Source organism: Zophobas morio, unplaced genomic scaffold (genome assembly GCF_036711695.1).
Source record: "Zophobas morio isolate AGI-343-1 ecotype UQ-CSIRO unplaced genomic scaffold, CSIRO_AGI_Zmor_V1 ptg000005l, whole genome shotgun sequence".
In the NCBI taxonomy this organism is placed as follows: Eukaryota; Metazoa; Arthropoda; class Insecta; order Coleoptera; family Tenebrionidae; genus Zophobas; species Zophobas morio.
The window spans coordinates 16,315,376-16,341,454 of NW_026972110.1; the positions used below are offsets into that span (position 1 = coordinate 16,315,376).

The following is a 26,079-nucleotide window of genomic DNA, read 5'->3' on the forward strand; positions in this document are numbered from 1 at the left end:
TATTTCTTCGGTTCAACTTCATCTACGTAACTTGATACTGATATGGAATGTACCTGTCGCTTTAAATTATAATAAAGTTATTTTAAGCAACTGGTAAAGTTCAAAAGCTCTAAGAATGAAGCAGGTTAAAGTGATGGGTTTTATTGATGAAATTAATACTCTTTTGACGGTTTTATTATTTTCCTTTTTCCGTAACTATTAACCTAAGACCTGGGTATTGGGTACAACTCGTGACTAATCCAGTGAATTTAAAATTTAGGTACGTTCTTTGCAACACCCGGAATGACATAGCTATATTCACATATGGTGCTGAGTTATTTAATAGTTCAAATTGTTACTATCATCTGGATGGATCTTATTGAGTTGATTAGAGGTTGTTGACCGATGGATTTTTACTTCCTCCCACTAATTTGTCTTAAATATTAGAAGGTATTCTATTCCAGACGACGATAGAGTGTGGGTGTATTGTCAAGTATTTGCGTAAATATTACATCTGGATATTTATTTGTCATTTATTTTGAAAGAGGAAGAATTTTAAATTATGAATAGTTCTTACATCTGCTTCACATTATTACAAAATTTCACATTTTACTATAGCTATAGCCAAGACAGTTACGTCATCGCCACAAGCGTGTGCTCAAAGCTGACCTTGCACTGATTAAACAAAAACGATTCTACGGTCAATTTAACCTATCTATTTGTTAATGTATAAGTATTTCTTCAATAGTCTTTACGTTTTGGCATAGTTATGCGGATCATTTAAGACTGTTGGATTAAAAGTTTTTGAAGAACTTTTTTTTCGATTAAATGTAAAAAACTTTTAATGAAATAAAAGTATGAGTGGAAGCCAAAAGCCAGGAAAGGCGGAACGCATTATAGCATGTTTGTCAATGGAACTAAACTTAAACTGGATCGATTTCTGATTCTAATAAAAATAATTGAACAATTTACCACTAAGAAAAATAAGCTACTAATTTCATTTATACATGTAACACAGTTTGTTTATCTGTTTTCATAAAGTTACTTACAAAATAAACAGATTTTTTTTAAGAAAATATTTATGTCGTATTATCTTATTTATGAATTTATTTTAGCTGTTTTTAAATTCTGCATGATTGTTAAATTTTAAAGTCACGATTAGCTAGTGCTTGTAATTTGTGCTACAGTAATCTATCACAGATTTTTATTTCCCGAGCGTAAGCTAAGAAAGTATTGTAATAAGGGTCCATCGGGCGACTGGCTACTCTAATGTTTTCTCGACGTTTCATGATTCTTAGAGTACGAAAAAACAGATTTCCCATTTCCTTATACACATCTGCCTATTTAAATGATGTTTATGCAAAATGTTTTTTTCGTAAAGGCCATTTGAATTTTATAAACTAACATACTTCTTTAATTATGGTTTATGAATCTACCTTGATTTTGTTTATTGTTACTATATTTTTTTTATTGTTACTATATTTTTTTTATTGTTACTATATTCTTTTATTGTTTAAACCGCTTGTTCTTTGACCGTGTAAGAGTAAAAAAAGTAGATCTTCCCTTTCCCTCTGTCTGCCTGTCTATCTGTCTGTAGTTTGTCGTTTGTCTATCTATCTGTCGTCTGTCCGGATTTTTGTTAGACAGAACATGTTCGAAGCTACTGGACCGATTGTTGTCAAATTGGACGAGGTCATCGTAGAATTTTGCACCATAAATTCTATTTAATATAAATTTTATAATTTTTCTTTACATATAGGACCCCAAATATTTTATTTCTAGAAGGCTGATACAAGTTCATCTGTCTGATGAATCACAAAAATATGTATTTAAAAAGATCTATAATATGCTATTTTTGTCTCTAGTTTAATATTTTTACTTATTGGCTAATCATTTCCATAAATAATTATTTGATGACCTCATCTTCAAAATTCGCAATAGTAAATTTGCTTATATTGTTATAAAATAAGATACTCCTGCACTTGTGGTGTACGAAACCTTATTAGACATCTAAATTTTTTGAAAAAGTCAAAATTGTATAACAGTGTTAATCCAAATGTATTCGTTTATCTCGTCTAGAAATTGATGACGTCATCTTAAAATTTTGCCAAATAAATCCCCTCTCAAATATGCAAAATATTATGACTCTATACTTGTGATTTATTAATGCACTCATAGTTTTTAAAATTACGCATTCAGGATGACTCAAAAAATTAATGAATGGTGCAATTTATTGTACTGATTAAATCAAAAACGACTCACTCCACTTTTCCGAAAATTTTGGAATACAGTACTGTTATTTTTAGTATTACACTGCATCTATCCAAATTGGTATTTTGTAATGGAATATGTCTGTCTGTCTGTCCGTCTGTCCGTTTGTCTGTGTGTCCGTCTGTCCGTCTGTCAGTCTCTTTGCCGTCTCGGATTTTTATTAGACTTCGAAAGTACAGGGCCGATTGTTGTCAAATCTTGTATTTATATTAGGAATATCATGCAGATGGTAAGACCCTAACCAAAATTTGTGTAATCATCCCCACCAATAATGTGATGACGTCACTTCAAAATTATACATAATAAATGGGTTTTAAATTGTATAAAATAACATAGTCCTACACATGTAGTTTATGAATCCATGTTGAGTTTTTACCTGAAACGTACAAATTTTTGGAAAAAAAATCAAAATTGTAAAATAACATTTTGTAATTACATTTTGAATCTGGCAAAACAAATGCTTTGAAATCTTGCAGATGTTTTAATTATGAAGAGCATAATAAATTTTTAGTCAAAATATATTATTTGCTTATCCCCTGTAAAAAATTGATGAACTCAGCTCAAAATTTTGTCGTATACATCCTAATTAAAATGTGCAAAATGATGAGTTTTTACTTGTGATTTATCATTCCTTTAATATATTTTGGATTTGCTTATACAGAGTGACTAAAAAAAATTGAATTTATTTTATTGATTTAATCAGGAACTGCAAAATCGACTGCTTTGAAATCTTGGAGATGTTTTAAAGTTATCATAGGCATGGTAAATTTTTTATGAAAATCTTTTTGCTCATCCCCCCTAAAAAATTGATGACGTCACTTCAAAATATTGCTGAATAAATCATATCTTTAATGTGCAAAATATCATGAGTTTATACTTTTTGTCACTGCATTAATATTTTTTAAATTTATTTATACAGGGTGGCTCAAAAAATGTATTAAATCAGTCAATTTATTTTATTGAATAAATCAACAATTGAAATTTTGCAAACGTTTTAAAGTTATTGTAAGCATGGTAAATTGTTAATTAAAATATATCTGTATATTCCCCCAGAAAATTGATGACCTCATTTTGAAATTTTGTCGAATAAAATTTATTAAATCAGGAACGACTCATTCCATTTTCCCAGAAAATTTTGGGAATAATACTGTTGTTTTTAGTACTACACTGCACCAATCTAAGCTGATATAAGTGTCCTTGCAAAAATGTTGATGACGTCATCACAACTATTGCGTAAAGGAAAAACTCAACTCGAAAATGATGGATATGTTTTATTGTACTTCAGGAGCGAGGAAAGTTCTGTCGAAACAACTTTCGACCAATCTATTCTTCTTTACTTTTTACTTTACAAAAAGTTTATTTTATTAAAAACTTAAGTTTAGACCACAAAATTATAAAGTTTCACAGTTACCTTACGCGTTTTTTCGAAAATTTAGTTAACACAAAAATTTCGTTACAGAATTTTTTTATCCCTAACTAAAAATTGATTACGTCATTTCAAAAATTACTAAACAGATTTTTATTATAAAATACGTCTTTCATGAAGTGGTGGTTAGCACAATCCGGATCTATATTTTGTCACGGGTCAAGACCTTAATCAGTGTAGTTTACTATTGAATAAATTTTTAAATGTTTAGCGATAAAAAATACTTCTGATTTATGCTGTAACGCAACTACGACATTTTCAGACACCTGCTGTCCAAATTTTGTCGAAATATTCTGTCAAAATTAGTTAGCGGTAATTTTGAGTGTCCTTAAGAATTTTCAACCATGCTAAGTTGCCTCCTTGGAATGGAGAATTGCATGATTTGCATTGCGATAAGTTGTAAATTATTTAACATTTTACTTAAGAAAGTGATAAATATGTGATGATAGCAATTATCTAATAATTTAAGAAGATTTAAATATTACAAACATTTGTTACAACCTGACAACAGTTTCACAACAGATACTTTTTGCTATGTCTATTAACGCTGAAGCCATATTTCAAACATAATCCTTGTATTATAATGTATACTGTGAAAACTACTAATGGAATTAATTCAGTGTTTTAAGACTAATATTTATCAGCTACTTTTTTGGAATGTCAACAGAATTTTTGAACACTTCATCAGGAAACCTATTTCATCTTATTCGACTTTATTAGTAGTTTAGAATTGTGTTTATAATTTGACTAAGTATTTTAGCCACCATGAAAATTTAACGCTTGTGGCTAGTAAGTCCTCATAAGTAATCACTATGATTATACGCTCGTTGAAAAACATGCTATTATAGCGCCAGTTTTATTTGCTCCAAACGTAGGGAAATTACGTAGGTTCGCCAACTGAACAAATTGGTACGCTTTTCAAAATTATGAATTATTGATTGGTAGTGTCAAAATTACTTAACAAACCAAATATACTTTACAACATACATTTATAAATCGTGGACTGTTTATTAAAAATATTTCTTATAATATTAACGCAATTTTTGTACGAATAAATATTCAATAAATGTTGTAATATTCAAGGGTACAGATTCTGCTACTTATTCGTTGCAAAATTACTTGAATTATTGGAATTTTATAAACATCTTACCCAATAACAAGGATTAAATTAATTTTACATGAATGAAATTTTTCAGGCTCGTGTTTACCTACATTTTTATGAAGATGAGTGGCTTGTATAGATAATATTTAGTTGATAATTTTTTAAGTCAACATAAAATATTTATTTTTTCTGTTTGTTTATAAAATACTACACAAAATACGGTACACAACAAATCTGGCAATAAAAGGTGTGAATTCGAAGAACAATAAACAATAAAAAAATAGCAACAAAAACAATTGAAAAAAATTGTAGAATATAGTCAAGGTTGAAAAAACAAGTTATAGCTACCATAGAATTTAAATTAAAGTATAGAGTCAAAGTTTGAATCAGCAGACTTCGCTAGTCTGTTCACACATAAATAATTTGTAGGGATCGTGAAACAATTAGACACTGAGTTTCCAGTCTCTTTTAAAAATGCACCATTTAATCGTTTCCAATGACAGTGCAGTTTGGAAGTTCACAGCGCATTCATTACAAAAAATAATTATTGACTGTGCGAAATTTATCTCAGATTGTATCTATATAGCGTAATTTTAATTAAAATTAATTTATTTGTGGTATTATTAAAAAGTAAAAGGTATACATATTTACATCAAACATTCCAGCTTTCAGCAACCCCCACGGTCACTTTCAGCCCGCGGCGAAAGATGACATTTACATCAGATTTCGCTACGTGGGACAAAAATATGAAGGATTTATCCAATTAATGTTGACATCGTGACTTCGAAAAATGAAGCAAGCATAAATTTGCGTAGGCACCTTGAAAAATTAGCTTCCTTAAAGTTTACTCCTTTTGAATAATTTTGGTAATTTTTCAGAATATCGTGTAAAGCATGTCACAACTTGTAATCCGCTTTAGAGGTCTATTTCTTGCACACAGTTTTTTATATCAAAACAAATTATTACATAACGGAAAATGTGTCTTACACAATGGCTAAATAGTGTCGCTTGAGGATGCTTCTCAAATTGAAGCGATTAGCAGATGTGGGCTAAAGGTTATTGCAGTGGTATATTCCCATGTGTGAATGACTGATGTCCATTATTTTCATAAGTTGTTTATTTTTAATTAGAAGAGAAAATCAAGCGTTACTTGCAGTTGTGTTAATGGCTTCGATCATTAATTTTCGTTACATTTTATAATCACACAAATATCTAATTCTCATCTTTATTTAAACTACAGCTCTTTATACAAATTTTTTTTGAACACTAACGTTGTTTTAGTGACTGTAAAAGACTGATACATATTTGTTTTATGATCTCTCTCTTTGGTTTTTACAACTACAGTCCTGTCTCAATAATTTTACACCAAATTCTTTGGTTTCCATTCTTCCGTGAACTTGAGAGTTCATATTGCTATAAATCAATGAACTTTAAGCTGGTTGTAAAGTGAATTTATAGAAGGAAACTTTTTAAATGTCGCTAAAAGATTTCTGTAAAATAACTGGTTCGTAGCAGATATTCATGCAGATATTTTATATGTTATGCTTTAAGTCAATAGATGGCTAAGATGCGTTCTAATTATAATAAATGATTCTGACCCTCGTCGAATTTTGAAAAAATAAATATTTAATTAAATAAATCAATGTTAAAATTTACAGTTCATCTGTAACTTTATGTGTAGTGTAAGTTAAGTCGTTTTAAATTTCTCTATTTCGATTTCGTGGCAAATTGAAGAAATTATGTTTTCTATAAGAAGAAAACAACGTATACGTATATGGAATTGTAAACTGATATTGCTTGTTACTTATTCCAGGCGTTATAGAAAATAATAATTGTAATGCTTTGTAATCAATCACTGCTTATTTTAACTTTCATTTGTTGATTAAAGTCCTTTATATTGTCGGTCACAGGTTACATACTGTTTAAAACCGCAGTTCATTTCGAAATCAAATACGTGGGAACAGCGCAGGATTAAATGAAAACTTTTTTTTGCTGTTAAGCACAGAAATGTAATTTCATTTTTTACAACTTTGATGTTGATACAATGACTTCAATTTCAGAGGTGATAAATTATTAATCTGTTGGTGTCAAGCTGCATCATCGTTAGATGATTACAGGTATAACTGTTAATAGTGTCACTAATATGAATTAACACTTCTTGGATTCTGTTACGTGAACGAATGTTTAAGTGACACTATTTTTAGTTTCGTCACCATATAGGCAAATTAGACCAGATGTTCATCAATCCAAGGGCTACACCTACGAAAGTTTGAAACAAAAACTCATGGAACCCAGTGGACATTCATTTTACAGTTCTTTTTCACATGAAATTATACCTTAATTCGTAATCGGAACGAGAAAATTTTAGATGAACAGCAACATAAAACCTTGGATGTTAATGTAATCATTCCCTGTATTCATATCATGTCATACACCTTTACGATATCACTGTAGATTCTAGGGAAATAATATTATCTAGCGTGGATTTGTGAAACCACTTTAGATGTTTGTCAAGACAGGTCAGTTCAGGTCAGGTCAGGTCAGATCACTTCAGATCTGAAACCATTTGGATGTTGGTCAAGTCAGATCAGGTCAGGTCAGGTTAGGTCACGTTAAGTTGGTTAGGTCAGAAGACTCAATATGGATTTACCAAGGAGCAAAATAAAAGAAGCACGCCTTCGACTACGACTTCGCAAGATCTGGAAGAACAATACGCAAACATGAAAAGAGCCCTACGCAACGCATTAAAAGATCTAAGAACGAACATTGGAAACGAAGATACATGGAGCAAAGGCTACCAAATAGTTGTAGGGAAATTGTGTCTTAGACGACTGTATGACATGCCAGATGATATAACGAAAGCCATTATACCAAAACTATTCGATGTAGGCAGAGAAAACAGCAGCTGTAGAACGTTTGAGTGGAAGGAACCACAAATTACGCCTTTTGATACAGAGGAACTAGAGTTGGTGGCCAAAAAAATGAAAAGTGGTGAGGCGCCTGGATTAGATGGTGTGCCACCAGAGGTTATCAAAGAAATCGTAAGAATAAACACCGATTGGATATTAGGCGTTATAAATGACCAGCTTAAGAAACGGTCGTTTCTCCGCGTATGGAAGGTCGCAAAAGTCATACTGCTACTAAAACAAGGAAAAGATCCTGAACAAGCGAAGTCTTAGTCGAGAAAACTTTGGTTCCGATCCCGGTATAGAGCCAAAAAAAGGTTAGGTTAAGTCAGTCAGATCAGGTCAAATCAGATCAAATCACGTCAGGTCGGGTCACGTCAGATCAAGTTAGATCTAGTTCGGTCAGGTCGGTTCAGATTTTTTGTTTCAAGATAACATAGTAGGCTTTTGAGAATTTTTCAAATATTTTGCACATACCTAAGGAGACTGGTCTCTACGAAAAATGGTTAAAAGTAATCAAATTTTGGTTTTAGGATAGGTATGTATGACAATGGATTTCGACCAAATTGAATGAAGCGATCGGGTTATCCAAATGCAATTGAATAATTTGACTTGAGATCATTTTTACTTGCTGGAGGTAGGTTGGTGCCGAAGGAATATCCCAGGAACATCATTCGGTTCAGAGCTGGTTCAAGTTCATCTTGGTCGAAGTTTAAGTTTTTTTACTTTTCTTAAGTGTGAAACGCCTATGTCCTTTTACACTGATGAACAGCCTCAAAGTACGCGATATTCTATCATGGGATTGATTTGGTAGGATTGTTTAATTTTTTTTTATTCAATTACGTCCCCAACAGACCGGAGGCCCAATTACACAACACCCAGAAGCAGGGCGGAGTAGTAAGGGAGGGCAATTAGTGCATTTTTAATTACTTTTTAATTACCAGCGCGGCAAATTAGCGAGGTCTTAATGACCAGCGCTGCAAATTAGCGATGCCTTAATCACCAGCGCTTTCACCCTAAATTACCAGTGCTGCAAATTAGCGAAGTCTTAATTACCAGCGCTGCAAATTAGCAAAATATCTAAATTATCAGCGTCATTATATCCTTTTAGTTACCATTATGGTTTGTTAAAATTATTTTAGATAAATTAAGGAATTAAATAAAAATATTGACATTTTGGGAATCACGAGAGTAAATAATTCATGCATTTATTTTGTGTAATAAATGCATGAATTATTTAATCTCGTTATCAAATTAATAATACGCTAGTAATTAAGGGTTGAAAAGCTCTGGTAATTTAGATATTTTCCTAATTTACAGCGCTGGTAATTAAGACTTTGCTAATTTGCAGCACTGGTCATTAAGACCTCGCTAATTTGCAGCGCTGGTCATTAAGGGTGAAAGCGCTGCTGATTAAGACATCGCTAATTTGCACCGCTGGTCATTAAGACCTCGCTAATTTGCCGCGCTGGTAATTAAAAAGCAATTAAAAATGCACTAATTGCCCTCTCTTACTACTCATGTAGCAGCATTAGACTTTAGAAGAACAAATTCTTCCTGGCTCATATCCCCTGGTGTTTTTTTGCCTGCTAGTGTTGTGGCTTTTCTGGATTTTAATCATATAGTGGCTGACCGTAGCCAGCCGGCACTTAGATCTCGTCTTTGGACTCATTGTGCCTTCTCCAGGTTCATATTTCGATGCCTTTCCGCTCCTCTACTCGTCAAGACAACCACCTTCCTGAATGTGCTTGAGCCACTATTCTAGCTCTACACTGATTTGTGCGTTCAGTTGTTCGGAATAGATGCCGGCACCTAAACCACCATCTGTTCTGGTAGCATCGACATCGGCTCCTTCTTCTGAATTATCATTCTATGTTTTCTTATATATTAATTTTGAGCCCATTCGGTCCCAACCCATCCCTAACAGAGGTATTCGGTTGAACCTCTTCGTCAAGATACGAGTATTTCCACTACCCTACGACATTCGCTGCCAGTATTTCTTCAAATATGTTTTTATGTTCAAGTGTGTCATCCACTCCGCTCCTAAAAAATTTAACGCGCAGCCAAAACTACAAGTTCAAAAGCATGTTTGGTACGTAGTTCTCTGTTTTAATGTATAATAACAACATTCAAGTAATGTCAGTTACTAATATGTTACAACTGAAATTTTGGCAGATTTGATACAAAATGTATTCAGATAACGAAAAAGACTTATATCAGGGACCGTCCAGGTCTCCCCGACATCTTGGGGGTGGTGCCCAGACCAATTAGTACCGCTGAGAAACGTTTGGCCGGTCTAGACGATGTGGTCGCTTTCACCTCACGGGGCTGGCGCCTTCGACGGGGCGGTTTGCTCGGACGCCAGTTTTCTCTCCGGAAAGGGAATACTTCGAGGCGCAGTCTCGTTATAAATAATACTCTGATTCAAATGTAAAAATAAGTGGTCTTTATTCCCTACCACGAGCTATACGGGTACAATAAAAAATTTTACCTCATTGGCGGTGGTTCATCACTGGACGGAACTACTTCAGGACTCTCTCCTGAACAGAAATAGGCATCTTCCGGTTTGTCTCGATGGGGCGGTTCCGGATTAACTCCTTGTTCTTGGTACCCTTATCACGATTTTCGGCCCGCCAAAATTTGCATCGTTACATTTTGATATATGGTGAATGCAGAGAAAATTTGGCTACTACTTCAAATTTGTAGTGAGAACAATATCCGTATAGGAGACGAGTTCTTGTTTTGAATTTGTTTGCTTTTGCTTTGCTTTGTAAAAACTGATGTTTATTTCCAAATTACCAAAATCAAATAGCTAATTATGTTTTATTTAAAAAAATACTGATAGTAAATCAACGACTAGTACACAAGTGTATTGTTGGTTGCGTTTTGAGCTTTTAAGAGAGGAGCTTCTAAATAACCTTGTGTGAAGCTTTATTATCGGTTAGTTGGTCCTTAAATGCGCTGTTGTTCTAACAGGCACCAGGATCGTCGTAGTAGGATGAATCTTGTTTAGCTTAAAATAAGGGTGTTCGGGCCAAAATGCAGTTATAAGTAGGTATATTTAGGTAGTACTTTAGTTAACTTGTGTTGTAATAATACTTACCGGAGGCAGACGAAATAAGGAAAATAGTTGTCAAAGCAAAATGAAAGAGAACATTTTTTAAAACATATTTAAATGCATGTATTCAACAGGATTAAACAACAAATATGTAAAAGTTCACATTTTTTACTGCTTATATGGGTACTCGACAACTTAATAAGAACAAATGGTTATGCATTAGCTCTGCTATTTTGCACTGATAGTATTTCTTGACCCAAAATTAATGAATTTTTGAAAAAAATAATAACTTTAGTTTCGTAACAAATGCTACAAAATTTTAATGTGTATGTATACAGGGTTAAGCTCCACGTCCCAAAAATTGTAAAGGCCCTCGACAGGGTAGACTGACGGAAATATGGGAAATATTACACAGAAGGTAAATAGAAGAAACAACAATTAAATATATAATTATAGAAAAAGAAGAAATCATGTTATAATGAAACATGAACAGTCAGGGTACTTTGAAACAACAAAACGAGTTCGGCGAAGATGCATTTTGAGCCCGTTACTATTTGAAGATTCATTTCTTAAACCAAAGTATAAAAGAAGCAGGGAAACAAAATGACAAAAAATCTTCTTTGACCACTCGCTGTACGATAACACAGAAAAAGATAAAGATCTCAACTAGAAACAACGATAACGAGAACTTTAGAATACTCAGTAAAAAAGAGGAAAAGATAATATCCATATAAATACAAACAATGATAAGAAGCAACAGGGAGAAAAAAAATCAAGGAAACCTAAAGGGTACAAAACTAGAAGAAGTACAGAGTTTCGTATGCTAAGTAACAAAAGTGACACCAGAAAATTTTATAATGAAATTTTATCGACAAGCTAAAGGTTGTCAAACTAAGAATTGATTAGAATTTCAGTGTAACATTTCAAGCAGTTTTAATTTTTTTTTAATGTGTGCGCTGAAAGTGTATAAGTATATTCATGGGATCATTGATGTCTTCCTGGGAGATTTAAGCCCATGCTACCTATACTTGGTCCTTCCAAAGTTCCCTCCTATCCCAAACATTTTCGACTGGGGATAGGTCAACAGATCTTGGAGGACAAGAGAAAAGATTGATTTCAGCTTCTTTAAAGGGTCTACACTCTAGAGTAACCCTACCAATATGTGGTTGCACATTGTCTTGTTGAAAAACATATATTTGCAGGATGTGAAGAAATAGAAAAAGATGGGTCTAACGAAAACCAGTGGTGATCTAGACACTGTTATATTGTGTCCAATATTTTACTAAGACCGTTTAGAAATGAAAATCAAACACAAAATCAGATTTAAAGTATTTAATATTTGAAATTAGTGACAAGTCACATTCGTCTAAAATGAAATATGTATTTATTATTATTACTCTCTTAGAATTAACACGACTAATGGCGCTAAAAAGTCCCCTCAAATCCTAGTTTCGTCAAAAGTAGTCTAAGTACTTTCTTCATTAAATAAATGAGAAATTTAAATATAAATATCAACTAAACATGCATATTTCTGCAAACAAACTTAATGGAGATAAATCAGTAACGGTGCATTTTAGCAAATATTGTAGCAAATATCTAATTGTAAAGCTGGAACAAAGCAAACAGTCAAATGCACTCTAATGTAGTTCTAACTATTTAATTGATTTTGCTTTTTGTTGCTAAAACTGTCGTTTAAACATATAAGCAGATATTTATACCTTAATCTGTCCGTATTCCGGCGTTTTTCTTGAAATTTCTAGGTGTAACTTTTGATCTAATCTTAAATTGTTCCAAATTTAAGAACACACTATTATGTACAAGGAAATATATATTTAAGTTCTTTTCAAGGAAAAAATAATCAGCTAATAATAATGGATAAATTAAATGAGCGAATTATTCAGTCTATTTAAAATTACTTATTGAACATAAAAAATAAATCACAGAATGTTTCTATAAATTACTGTCGAAACTGTCCATTAAACTCCTGTGGAGGCCCATTGTTCCTAGGTCCTTGGGGTCTGTCACGGGCTTCTCTTTCGTCAGCTTCCTAAAATTAGAACCAAATTAGTCGTAATTAACCCTAAGTAAAAAAGATCTTACTTGTTGGGCCTTAATTCCAGCATAAATTAAATCAAGGCCTTTTTGTACTTCTGGACTAACAGGTGGTGGGGTGGGTAAATGATCTCCCGAGGGATGGAATCCTTTTTCATCAGCAATGTAATTTACTGTAATGACTTGGCCTTCAGGAGATGTGTAAGTGTAAGATCCTTGTTGTACTTGAGCGTTTAGGTTTTCGCCTTGGGAGTCTGGATCTGGTCCCAAATCCTTAATGTAACCCTCTTCTTGGGCGATAATGTTGTTTCCGGTTTCCCATCTACAAAAAAATATATATTAATAAGAAATAAGAAATTCGCTTCATAAGTATTCAGTTTAAAAATAATAGTTTTAACAATAGATTAACCAGGAAATAAACCTAATTTTAAATGATATCTTTTAGCCCTAAATTAATGGGTGATCACTTTCACTACGTTCTTTTGTATAATGCATATAATTAACAATAATTAATCAAACTGTTCTATCTAAAAAATTTGTAGATATTCTGTATTCAAATATGTAGATAAAAATCTATCCTTGTATTCAAATAAAAAAAAGTGCGTTTAGTCGTACACTTGGGTAGTTAACGAAATTTAATTTAGTGGAGGGTTTGACTCTGATCATTTTTGGGTGCGGTTTTCGAAGTTATGACGTCATAAATAAATTTTTACATGGGCGTAACAAAATAAAATTTTTGCAAGTTACAGAAGCGGTACTATTAATGTTCATCAGTGTTAATCAAGTTCTAATATATTTCATATGAAAAATTGTATATCTTTTAAGTGTTTTCAGAGTAACTACTATCACATTTTTGTTCTTTTTTAACATACTTTTTTTCATACAGTTTATACTTAGCTACTTAACTTCTTTTAAATACAATAGACAAATGGGGTTATCATTTCAAAAAGTTATCGACGTCATAACTTTGACAATATGAACAAGACAGTTTCAAATTTTTTCCTTATCTTCCTAGATTTTTTCCATTTGTTAGGGACAACTGTGTACGTTACGGGAATAAATTAATTACTAATGGGTAATCGTGTTTTTAGTACAGAGAATAAAAATTTGCTACACTCCCATTGGAGAAAAAGTAAACTGGCGCTAAATTTAAATGCGAACTGTATTAAGTACTTACGCTGCTTTGTAGCTTCCATCAGCGCCCTGTTCCTTGTCAAATCTTATGATGGGAATAAACGTGGTGGAATCGTGTGCTCTTGGGCGTTGGTCTTGATTCTGTTGCTGCTGCGGCTGTGGCTGATGCTGCGGCCGCGGTTGGTACTGCTGGTCGTCTTCGTATTGGTCTGGGCGTCTTTGTGGTGGGCCTTGAGCGAGACACGCTCCGATTAGGAAACTCGTGAGGATCTGAAGCAAGAACCTTACGGGTCAAGACGAGTCATTACCATAGCAAACAGAGGATGGGCACTAATTTGGGTTGGATTATTAGTTATCGGTGTGAAAAATGCACCGAAGATCAAACAATTACTTGCGTAATGTTTAACCTTTATCTAGAAATTGCACCACCTACAATCAACGAAAGTGGGATCCTCCTTATGTAACAGTTTAGAAATTTCAAAAGTCAGAGGTCAGGAAAGTGAAAGGTAAGTATGACTTACCAAAAACTTCATGATGATGCTCGAGAGGGACTAACACATATACAAATTGTCGATAAGAGAAATCTGTATTTATACCCTCTCTACTGGAGCAGCTCCACTCTTCTAGAGCGCCACCACGATTCTAAGCACTCATCCTTAAATAGTCTAACATTATGATACAATTCCCATAAAAATGTTATGGGTGTGTGAACATCATCTCCATTTGTGCAATAAAATTTTCTGAATACCAATAGTACACGCTGACATTTTCACGAATTTATGTGTGCGGTTTAATAAACGGCTTTGTTTTTCGAAGAAATGATAGGCACCTTTCTTTGTGGCGAAAGAATTTCGTCAATCTGAGATATTATTAATGTTAAAGTCATTAAAGTATTAAACAGAATTCTTTTGTATTGCAACAAAACGATTAACTAAACAGCTGGGAAAAGTTAATTACGTGTCATACACAAAGACCAGGTTTTGAAAAAAAGTCATGTAATAATAAGCTAACCAAAGACGAAAGCATTGATGATAAATGAATTTCACTATTTTAGTACTAAATTTCTAAATATTTCTTTTAGGAGTACAATACTAGTAAACAATACAACGATCCAAATTTCTACACCCCTGACTTTTTTTGCTAGTTGTATTTTCGTATTTAAAATTTTACTAATCTTTTTAGAGATTAGGATTTTAATTGTTGTTATTTTCTAGTTATGTATGAATTATATTATATAATAAGGTAAACGTTTTTTGTTCTTCTCTATTAAGATTCCCAACGCACTGCCATAAAGTGATTTATAATTTGTTTGTCTTTACATTTTTTTATTCACTCCCTATCCTTGAACTTTATTTTTCATGAAGTTCCTTTTAATATAATTTATTTTTTAGTACCAAGTGTTTATTTCAAAAATCGTACTTTTGTTCGAATTTTTACCAATAAACGTCATTAGTCATGACCTTTTAGAAGACTTTCAAGCATCTTCCAGTGTGTAACTAATAGCAGTGCATTTAAATTAATATACGGTGAGAGAATCAAGATTCTTCCATATCGTATGAATGGTTAAATTAAAATTTATTCCAATCGTTTATTCTTGCAAAATAACTTAAAATAAGTGTAAACAACCCAAGGAAAAAGAAAAGTTAATGTGAAAATGAATAAAAGTGCGAATAATAAATACGTGCTTAGAGAATACTTGCACTACTTTTAACTTGTTTTTTCTAAAGTTGGTGTTTAAATCGCACTTCGTACACTTCTCTCTATGATGTTGTAATGGAAAGTATGCAGGATCTAATGTCTAACTCATAATTAAAGCATCAAAGTGACATTTAAACCACCACATATTTTACAGATTTCAGGAAGTGATGAAGTTTATTCGTGTCTTGATTCACAAATACGTTTTCTTTTAATACAAAATATAATACTACTCGTATTTAAACAGCACAGTAGTAATCGTGATTAAATTTATTTTTATATAATTCTAACAACACTGTATACAATTATAGTGATAAGTATTTGTGAAATATGTACGTAATATGCGATTAAACTTCTTATGAAATTGTTTGTGGATTTAGGAAAAACTGCCCAAAAAACTATAATATATAGTATTTAATTTGCGGCTATGCAAGTTTACGTAATTTAATAGAAAAGCGGAATGCACAACTTTTTGCTTTCAGGAAAAAGACTGGTTTAAATGATCTTTTTTTCTAGCATTTTTAGAAACTTGTTTTATTTTCGTTATCACGATTTCTGTTTATTTTTTGTTTATTAGTTCGTTGAATAACGATGAACGCTTCTATAGTCTTATATAATAAAAAAATCCGCCTTTGTATTTACTTTTCTGTAAAGTGAAAGAACTAAATAGTTTCTGAGACATCTGTAGGAATAATTTAAATAAAATTATTCAGCATCTGTAATTTAAATATTCCAAATATTATAATTAAGCTTCCTACAACGTGTATAATGGAAGAATTTGGAAAGATTTCGTTTCGAAATGTCTCGCATAAAAGGAAGAGAGAAAATGGATGTCTATTAGCTTACCTTACTGCACCTGGTTGGTTATAATGAAGAGAATTATTATCTTTAACTTAGTTTATCGCCTAATAATGAGAGATTTCACTCATGCTTTAAAATATCGGAGTGTGCTAAAAAATACGAAAATTAAATGTTCAGTAGTTTGTTGTTTGAAATTATATGTAAATTATACTAAATTAGTGTGTCGTTTTGCAGTTTGAGGTATGTTGTAATTCTGGGCTCTATTGTAAGGTAAATCATGAACACTACACAACAAATAAACTACAATGAAATTTTAAATTCGTTTTAAAGGCTTTTCAACACTCCTACAAATTTTATCTGTTCATCCCCTTTAAAATATGATGACGTGCAAAAAAAAATAGTAGACGTATGGCCTAATTTGGAGCACACATGAACATCATATTTAAAAAACCAATAAGAAAAATGACACTAAATACAAACGGCAATTGATCTGCGCCCTACGTCTTTTACTGCTTTGCCTTTCACCGCCATTCTTGATGAGAAATTTTTTTAATCATATACCTAGTATTACAGTACTTGTTTCTCTTAGCTGTGGTAGTATTTTCTGAGTAATACACTGTAGATAAAATATAATCTCTGTTGAACCTTGGGACTTTTTGGATGCATAATTTGTTTCTTGCTAATGTTGCAAAAAAGACCGAAACAGATATGATCGTAACACATAACCTCAATTCGTCTTCAACTGTATTACTGTACATCGATCAGTATTATCATTAATATGAAGACAACGTTTAACGTTGAACATATTTTATACTTTGTTACTTATTTATATTAATAAAAAAACACTTTTAAGTACCATTTAATATGAAAGATGATTTTATTAATGAAAATGTAATCACGTTTTACAAAAATACATCTCCGTATGCACACCAATCCACATAAAGCTCAGCGTTTTAAAAATAAAACTTATTCTAAAATACTTTCACAATTCACAAATTTAAACTTGTGTGACTGGACTAGGATGATCGGTGACAGCGGCAGCTAATGCCTGTGGTTGTTGATGTTGCAGAGGCTGTCCAGGTTGACCAGCAGGTTGACCAGGCTGCTGTGGCTGCTGTTCTAAACTACGAGCAATCCCTTCTGGTACTGGTGGAGCAGTAGGCAAATGGTCCCCTTGAGGTTGGAACCCGTTATCATCAGCTACGTACCTAAAAAATCAACTGCATTAGCTTATCTAGTGAAGGAAAATAACTGACTTAAGAGAAATTTCTTGTCCATCAGGGGCGGTGTATGAGAAGGCACCTTGGATAACTTGAACGTCGCCACCGGCATCTGGGTTGTTGGGGTCTACAGATTTGGGCTGAGCACCCTGTTTCACATAACCACCTTGTTCAACATGGATACCGTTGCTGGTGTCGTAACTAGAAGTACAACAAGTTTAGAATAAAGTCTTTTGCTAGGTTACAATTTGCCTGTAATTGAAACTTCCATCGGGGCCTATAACTTCAGCCTGATTGACTATCGTCACAGGGGTTGTAGCACCTCCACTGGCCGCATTTGGTTGAGGGTGGGGCTGGGCTGCTACAGGGGCATGTTGGGGGGCGGCTGCCTGGGGTTGTGGGGGTGCTTGAGGACGAGCAAAGATAGGGGCTATCAAAGCAAAAATTGCGACCTAAAAACGAATTGAATCACCGTCTGAAACTGTTTGTTTATTTTGAAACACTTGATACACAAAAAACACATTTTGATTAATCACATTAAAAATTAAAGAACTCACTAGATGATACTTCATCTTGATAAGAATCTACACAGTGCACAGTTGTACTACAACCACTAAGCACGTATTTTGGCTATTTATACTAAGCAGTATTTGTAGAACCTTTGGTAATATTTTCCCATAAAACGTGCTAACTGATGTAACCTCGTTAAAAATTTAACGCTAGACAAACATTACACAAACAGAAAGTATTGCGAATAAAGAAGAAATGGGCAATAGAAAATTAACTAACTTACCTCAGAGACTTCAAATTTCAAATATTAGTACAAAATAAAACACAAACATTTTTCAAAAAAGCTTTATTGCGTCGTTAACAAAATATACAAATCACAAACACAGCTAGATATGTGGCAGTTCACAAATTGTAACGAAATCAGTATTTGGAATCTTTTGGTGGAGGAGCTGTAGCCAGGTAAGCCAAAGCGCGCTGTATCAGGGGTGGTGTCTGAGGAATATGTTCCCCTTGTGGAACGTAGCCATTCTCATCAGCAGTATAACTGACCTTGTAAGTTTTGCCATCTTCGCCCTTATATTCGTAGAACCCTTGGACGGCTTCACCTGCGTTTTCTTTGTCGATGGTTTTCAATTCTCCATCCTGTTGCACTTTACTTCCGTCACCCGATTCGTAACTAAAATGGAACTTTCCATTGTAGTCCACTTCACTTTCTTGGTTTAAAATCGGAATTGGGTCTTTTTCTGCTGGGGCTGCTGAAACAACAGCCACCAGAGTAGCGATGAACACAATCTGTTTTATCATTTTGGACAATCGCATATAGTCTCTCGGTAGTATTTATACAAAAGTCCCTCCTTCGATTACATAATAACAGGTAGAAGTACTCTTTTGCATATTAAAAAAAGTCCTGTTTATTGTTTTTTTGTAAATGAGTGATTTGTTTTTAATATTAAGAGGCAGTGATGATACTGGAATTTGGCTATTTATAGATGATGGCTTAACTGCAGAAATGTTAAATGTCCAAAGGTTGTACGTTTTTCAATGAATGAATGTTCATAGTGATTTTAGACGGAGTTTTCGAGTAAGATAGTCCTGTTAGGTGTGAGTATTATGGTTATTAGTACAATAAATAACTTAATCAATTTGTATTACGTAGATAATAACTAAAGTAACCTTGGTTTTCTTTTGCCACTTTGTAGTGATGAGAATGACAATTGCATTAAACCCATACGTATAGACTGAAAATGTTAAACATAAATATTACTCAACTTTTCAAATATCTATAATTACTAAATAAATATTTATGATCTTTTTCATGTAATTTATCTGAATTAGTGGTTCTGTGCTGCCGCTAGTCATTAATAATGAAAATGTTATTTAGTGCCACTATGAACAAACAAATCCTACAGTGGTCAAAAATTTTAATAGGAATACTGTTATCTCACAAGTTACTTTAAATTGGATCATTTCTTTTGAATTGCTAGTACATTTTGTATTACTTAAGTACATGAATTGTAAAATATTTAGTTTAAACAAATACTAGGAGTTTATGGATTTTTTTAACCTTAACTGTGTACTAATATTTTAGCTTTTTAGTTTCCAAGTTATTTAAGACAAATCCAAATTCTGAAGTTAATACTGGAAAAAATTGCTAGTTTTTCTAAGCTACCACACCCTTAAGTTTTAAAACTATTAAAAGTTGTGATGAGATTGGTAAAGAAAACAGCAAGAATAATATAACAGAATACTTTACCATGTGGTAAACATAATAATTCAAATAATAAGGAAGTAACATCTATAACTTTTATTTTGGAGCTGATTTTAGGAATAATTACTTTATAAAAACTTAAAAGCTTAATACTTAAATCACACAGCTAAGGATAGATACACGTAATCTCACTTAATCGGTTTCATAATAGAAAGTACGATGTCCTTGCAAGGTTGCTCCTAAATCGACGTTCATTTTCGTCCTAAGAACGTTCCTAATAGAATTTAAATCAGTTCATCTGATATTTTTACCAAGTCGTGTTACACCACATTTCATTATTAAAATTCCAGACATTTATATCACCGTGAAATTTATAGGTACCATCACACCGTGAAGTTCAGGGTTTATCTTAGAACTGACCATGACTCTCACAAACTGGTTAATTTGTTACACAGACGAAAAAAAAAAGAAGTCAAGTTCACAGAAAAACGGTAAACACAAAATTTCGGTGAAGTATGTCAAAACGATTTCATTTGATTCGAGAATATTTTGCAATTTGTTCAGTGAGAACAATTTTTTCTAGGCAGAAATAATCGGTGGAACCTTTCACGATTCGATAAAACACGTCCTAATTTAAATAACGTGAAGCGAAGATTCGTAGTGACGTCTTGCAGCTGAAAGTAAAATCGGTCCATAATCTTGCAAACTTGAAACTATGTGGATCGATATTTCATCTGCAAAAAGAAAAAAAGTCATGTTTGCTCAATGCAAAATAAACCGCTGAAGGTGCGTAATATCTGTGTACATATTTGTTCAAAATTCTAGCTGTCAATTAAATGTTAAATATTTTATTGTCGGTTATAAAAAGCGTTAGCGTTACAGCAAACAAAATTGGCAATTTTGTAACGAGATATCCGGTTCCGACCATTGTTCTTTAAGGTCGAATGTGTTACTTTTAACAAAACCAATAACATTGTTGGAATGGTGCCAGATAAAATCTGGACGACCATAGCAATAAACAGATTTCCACCTTCATATGGGTTATGCACGCGTCTCCTTGACAATGCCGTTCACAAGATGAAACTTTAGTGAAAGTGTCGTCTCCGAGTTTCAATTATTAAGCGAAACATATTTATAATTCAATTAGTCAAGTAACTAATGGTTAAATTAATTTATCGAATAAATTATCAAATTAATAAATAATTAATTAGTTGTTAAAATTGTTTTCGACGCATAGATCAGGCACCACTGGGTCACTAGGTGATGACTGGTGATGAAATTAATTTCGTATCATTTGTGTACACATTTGCAAATTAATGTAATTGCGTAAGTACTAGTGTGCAAAATTTTATCTGGGATGTTGTGTGTTTATTGCAGATATTGAGAGACCTCTGTTGCAGAGAAACAATACTTTCCATTTATGGTGTGGCGGTAAAGATGTCTCTACTGTAATTTCATCTTGGTTGTTTATAAACAATTAAACGTATTTTCCATGATTCTCATTTACTTTATTATGTATAAGTAATTTAGAGGTTAAATATTTACTGAAGAATTTTGTAGAGTTAACTTAAAAATTAAAAACGCAGTTGATAAGTGCTTACAAAATTGAAATTACAAATTTTAGATTTCTCTTCTTAATGCCTATACATCATTTTGCGTACAACATTTTAACGCTGAATTTTAATAAGAAAATTGTTATCATTACTAATCGAAAATGTAAAGGCGTTAATGAGAAATCAAACAAGTTTGATCTATTACTAAAGAACTAACTATTTGAGTTTTCATTATATAAATATTTTATTATATGTACACAGTACATATTTTCGCTTACCCAATAGTTGACTCATTTTAGTTTACAATATTTAGAAATTTCAAGACAGTCCTTGAAAATGGAACAACTAATGTGAGAATTATTATTAATCGATGGTTTGTACATTTGGTAAGCTTTATTTCCAGAAACGAGCGTATAAGGCAAAACCACAACCTGGAATTTCTTTCGCAAGACGATTTTCTTATTATTCGTATATATTCATCCTGACTATAAAACACTTGTAGCATATTTTGTAAAATAATAATTACTGTTTATTTTTTAATTGTTGTCTTTGGAAAGAAAATGACTTTGGTTATATTAATGATCTAGCTGAATTGAGTCGAAAAACACGTTGTTCTTCGTTTTTGGGTTCGTCCTATGCAGGCAACGTTACACTATCGGCAAGCTATCATGCTATCCTGCACACTTCTGTTGCAACAATTTATAAATCCTTTCAATGTTGTGTATCGTTTCTTACATTAGCGATATAAAAAACATTTTATAGTTGTGCCCTCGGTTAATTAGCGATATAAACACAGTGCACTATTCGTGTCTATTGAATGCCACTATTGAAAAATTTAATGATTAATTTTTTGCTTCAGGCAAGGTTAAACTCTCTGTGAAGATACAAAAGATGGTTCTATTACTATTAACCAGGTACAACAATAGGTTAAGGTTTTAATGTTAACACTAAGAATATTTCAAAACATTGTCTTCTGTTATTGTAGATGTTTTAATTATAAAACAACAATATACGTATTAGTAATGGAATAATTACAAGTCTTCAACGTTTATTATAAAAGTACCTACTTAATTAAATAAATACGTTCAATATTTAATGCAATTAAAATATAACACAGCTACACAGCCTTATTCTGCAATTGAGCACGAACGGTGACCATTTGTAGTGATTACTTGAATGTTACCCTCATGAGCCCGGTCTCTGACTGGTATAAAAAATAAAAACACACAAAAACTGATATCATTGCTATATCTACCATGTTTACAATGTTTTTGAATAGCTTATATACGATAGTACAGAAAGATTAAAACATAAAATAAGAAAACTATTATGAGAAAAAGAAAACTTTTTTTGAGACATTTCAGAAACCCTAATAAATGTCAAACGAATATTTCTCCCCAAATTTCTCAGGAGGATTCTTTGATAAAGTTTAGTGTAACCCCAAGTGAACATTAGTACTTATCCCAAAATGACGAAGAATTGTGAAATCTTCAAGGTACCTAGATGGTAAAATTTGATGGTGTTAAATGTTTTTTGGGTCAACTTTTAAACGTGAAGTAGAAATAAAATCGGTTGTACAAATGAACGAGCGTGTTATTACGCTGCACCTTTAAACTGAGATTTATTTAACAATATTTTTAAATGAAGTCACCTTTTTTGGAAAGGTTACATTTATTTTATGTGGTTAAGTTTTACTATCTGTTCGATTTCATTTCAAAGAATGCCATATTTTTCTTGATAAGCGACATACTCGTAGTATTAAAATTTTGAAAAAACAGAATGACAATCGGCACCGTTTTTCATATTTTATGTTTAAAATTTTTACAAAAGTCACTCTGAGCTGACATTACGACTATTTAATGAAACACCTTTGCTTGTATTACGATTTTGTTAATATTGAGGGAGCTAGAAAAATGCGATTAAAGGTAGCCATGGATTTTTGAAGATTTGTCTTTGATATAATTTTCATCTTGTCTGATTACCGTCAGTTTTAAAGGTCAAAGTGAAAAAACAGCGACTAAAAATACAAATCTCTCTCGGTACTTACGTTACTTTAGGAAATTAAAAAGTTGATCGATGGTTTTTTTGACAGAACTTCCCTCGCCCCTGAAGTGCAGTATAATTTATAAAATTTGATCTTTTTTTATGATAACTCCTATAAGTTAAAATAAAGATATCTGTGTAGTAAAATAAAGGCAAAGAAGGATTTTATTCGCATGTCTCAAGAAAATTGTGATGACCATTTCAACAAGGACACGTATCTCAATTTGGATAACAGTAACATTACTATATTCACACATTTTCTGAAAAGTCGGGGTAGCCATTTTTTATTTAAACAAAAAAATAAATTGTTTATTGGCAATTCTAAATAAAGTGTCAGTTAGAGCAACCACACGCATCAAAATACCAAAAACAAAAAAAAAACTAGATTTTACATTGATTCAAATGCATTGTTCTAATAAACCATAAATGCATAAGAGGCCGAAGGGGACAATTCACAATTGTTTCTATTCGATTGATAACTTGCCTAATTTTTTGATTTCAAAAATATTATTTTAGCATTTTGTAATCAAAGAAAAACAAATTCAGTTTTATGGAAAAATTATAAATTAAAATAATCTTAACTAGTTAGTCACAGTGTAAGGGAAAAAGATCTAGTCTTTTTTCCCTTATTGGAAGATCGAACCTGAGATCCTTTAGATGCCAAGCTAACCTAGTGGTCACTGAGCCATCACCCATGTTTCCAGTACTTAGTTGAATAATAGAAATTATAATAATAACAAACCAAATCAAGACGGATTCATAAACCACAAATGAAGGAATATGTTAATTTATAAAATTTTTATACTAAGATCACTTTAAATACATACTAATAATATCTTACAACTTTAGTCAAAGAAACTAATCTGCAAAACTCTAAAAGCATAAATTATACAGATACGACCGCCAAAAACCGTCTGCTTGGGGCAACACAGGAAATTCTGTAGGCACGCAACATGGCTTACAAGTTTAAAGCCGACTCAGCATTGTCAACCAAATAATCCTACTTATGTCATAAAATTTTATCAGTATGCATTTAAAGTGATCTTCTAGTACTATACACAATTTTGATGTGACTTCATCAATATATGTTTTTTATAGGAAAATCTCTGTTCGAAAATTAAATCTAAGGATGGAATATTAAATCTGGAATAAAGAATAATATTATGTTAAAATATTTTTTAATTTATTAAGATGACGTTATCAAGTTTTGGAGATGAGCTTTTTCGTATCTCCATCAGACTTCTAAAGGATGCTTAAAATTTCAAAAGAATCGGTTCCATAATTTTGAAGTTATCTCTCTAATAATTTCAAGCTGGAAAAATCGATAGATTGCCTTGTCTGTAAATCAGACTCATATCAGGTTTTCTGTAATTTATAATTATAAGTAATTAGCGAGTGTTCAAATAATATGTGTATGGTAAAATTGCCATTAAGTTACATTTTCATTGTGCTAACTGTATTATAAATATGCTGGATTCTTCATCACATACCCTTTCAATTCGTTGTAATAATGATTATTAAGTATTCGAAATTGTTTAATTTAATGGAGAGCAGCTATTTTTTATGTTGTTATGAGATTACTTTCTGCTAAAACCAGTTCTTGTACTTATTATTAGAAATAAAATTTTCTAAAAATGTCATGTTACTTCCTGACTGTACTTTCATGTTTCCTCACGTTCCATGACAGCTAGAATACGAAAAAATAGGTCTCCCGTTTCCGTGTGCTTTTTATCAGTCTGTCTGTCTCTTCATCTGTCGTCTATGTCGATTGTTATTAGACAGATTTCCAGAAGTGCCAAACCGCCTGTGTGAAATTCAGTAATCTAACTTCTAAGTTTGTCTGACTAGCCACATCAACAATTCCATGTAACCCCCCCCCCCCCTCCCTGTGAAAATTTCGGCCAATTTTCGAAATTTATTCAAAGACATCTTTTGGTCTCATTTTTTCAGAATTGCCCACTAAAATACTGCAGTTTTTTGATACCTTTTTTCAAAACAAGCATTATTAAATCTTGTTAAATTTCGATCTTTACAACTTAGTTTTGTACTCATTTCTTCGATAGCTCCTACCCTTTATCCAGAATTTCCTACTGAAATATTGCACTTTTTCGCTTTAAAATTTTGTCTGGTAAATACTGTTTAAATTTGATAAAATAATATACCTCTGTATTTGTAGTTTATGAATCCACCTTGAGTTTTACCCTAGGCATCCAAACTTTCCCAAATTATATAATAATAACATTTTATACCAGTATAAGGGCAATCTCAGAGTTTTTTTTCTTACACTGTGATTACTATATTTTTTAACTTATAGGGGTCATCATAAAAAACTAATTTTCGCAAAATCAATTTTTATAAATTTTCGGGAAAGTTTTATTTAAATAATCTTAGAGCATTTTTTTTTTTTCAAAACTTAAACTGGAATTTATCTAAATCCATGATAAAAAATTGATCGAAGGTTATTTCGAAAGAACTTCCCTCACCCCTGAAGTGCAATAATAATCACAATAAAATTGAAGAAAAATTGTAAAGTTTGATTTTGCGTATTTAATTTTTTTTATGAAAACTAAAAAATTGAAGTAAATGTAAAGACACATTCTACGTGTGTATTCAAATGGGTT

The 26,079-nt window shown here is 32.2% G+C and overlaps 3 protein-coding genes across 3 annotated transcripts; all 3 read right to left on the reverse strand.

The window, feature by feature from the left end:
• Positions 1 to 12,622: 12,622 nt before the first annotated feature.
• LOC135120112 (endocuticle structural glycoprotein SgAbd-8-like) lies at positions 12,623 to 14,572 on the reverse strand. Its single transcript, XM_064044459.1, has 4 exons — positions 14,450 to 14,572; positions 13,972 to 14,198; positions 12,843 to 13,116; positions 12,623 to 12,789 (listed from the first exon to the last, which is right to left on the reverse strand). The coding sequence occupies exons 1-4, from the start codon at positions 14,459 to 14,461 to the stop codon at positions 12,700 to 12,702; spliced, it is 603 nt and encodes a 200-aa protein (XP_063900529.1). The 5' UTR covers positions 14,462 to 14,572; the 3' UTR covers positions 12,623 to 12,699.
• A 2,698-nt stretch (positions 14,573 to 17,270) lies between these two features.
• On the reverse strand, positions 17,271 to 18,304 carry LOC135120127 (endocuticle structural glycoprotein SgAbd-4-like). The gene is made up of 4 exons (XM_064044461.1): positions 18,202 to 18,304; positions 17,897 to 18,096; positions 17,681 to 17,845; positions 17,271 to 17,632 (listed from the first exon to the last, which is right to left on the reverse strand). The coding sequence occupies exons 1-4, from the start codon at positions 18,214 to 18,216 to the stop codon at positions 17,422 to 17,424; spliced, it is 591 nt and encodes a 196-aa protein (XP_063900531.1). The 5' UTR covers positions 18,217 to 18,304; the 3' UTR covers positions 17,271 to 17,421.
• A 181-nt stretch (positions 18,305 to 18,485) lies between these two features.
• Positions 18,486 to 18,979, reverse strand: LOC135120140 (endocuticle structural glycoprotein SgAbd-3). Its single transcript, XM_064044466.1, has one exon. It carries the CDS (start codon positions 18,971 to 18,973, stop codon positions 18,575 to 18,577), a length of 399 nt encoding a protein of 132 aa, XP_063900536.1. The 5' UTR covers positions 18,974 to 18,979; the 3' UTR covers positions 18,486 to 18,574.
• Positions 18,980 to 26,079: the final 7,100 nt, after the last annotated feature.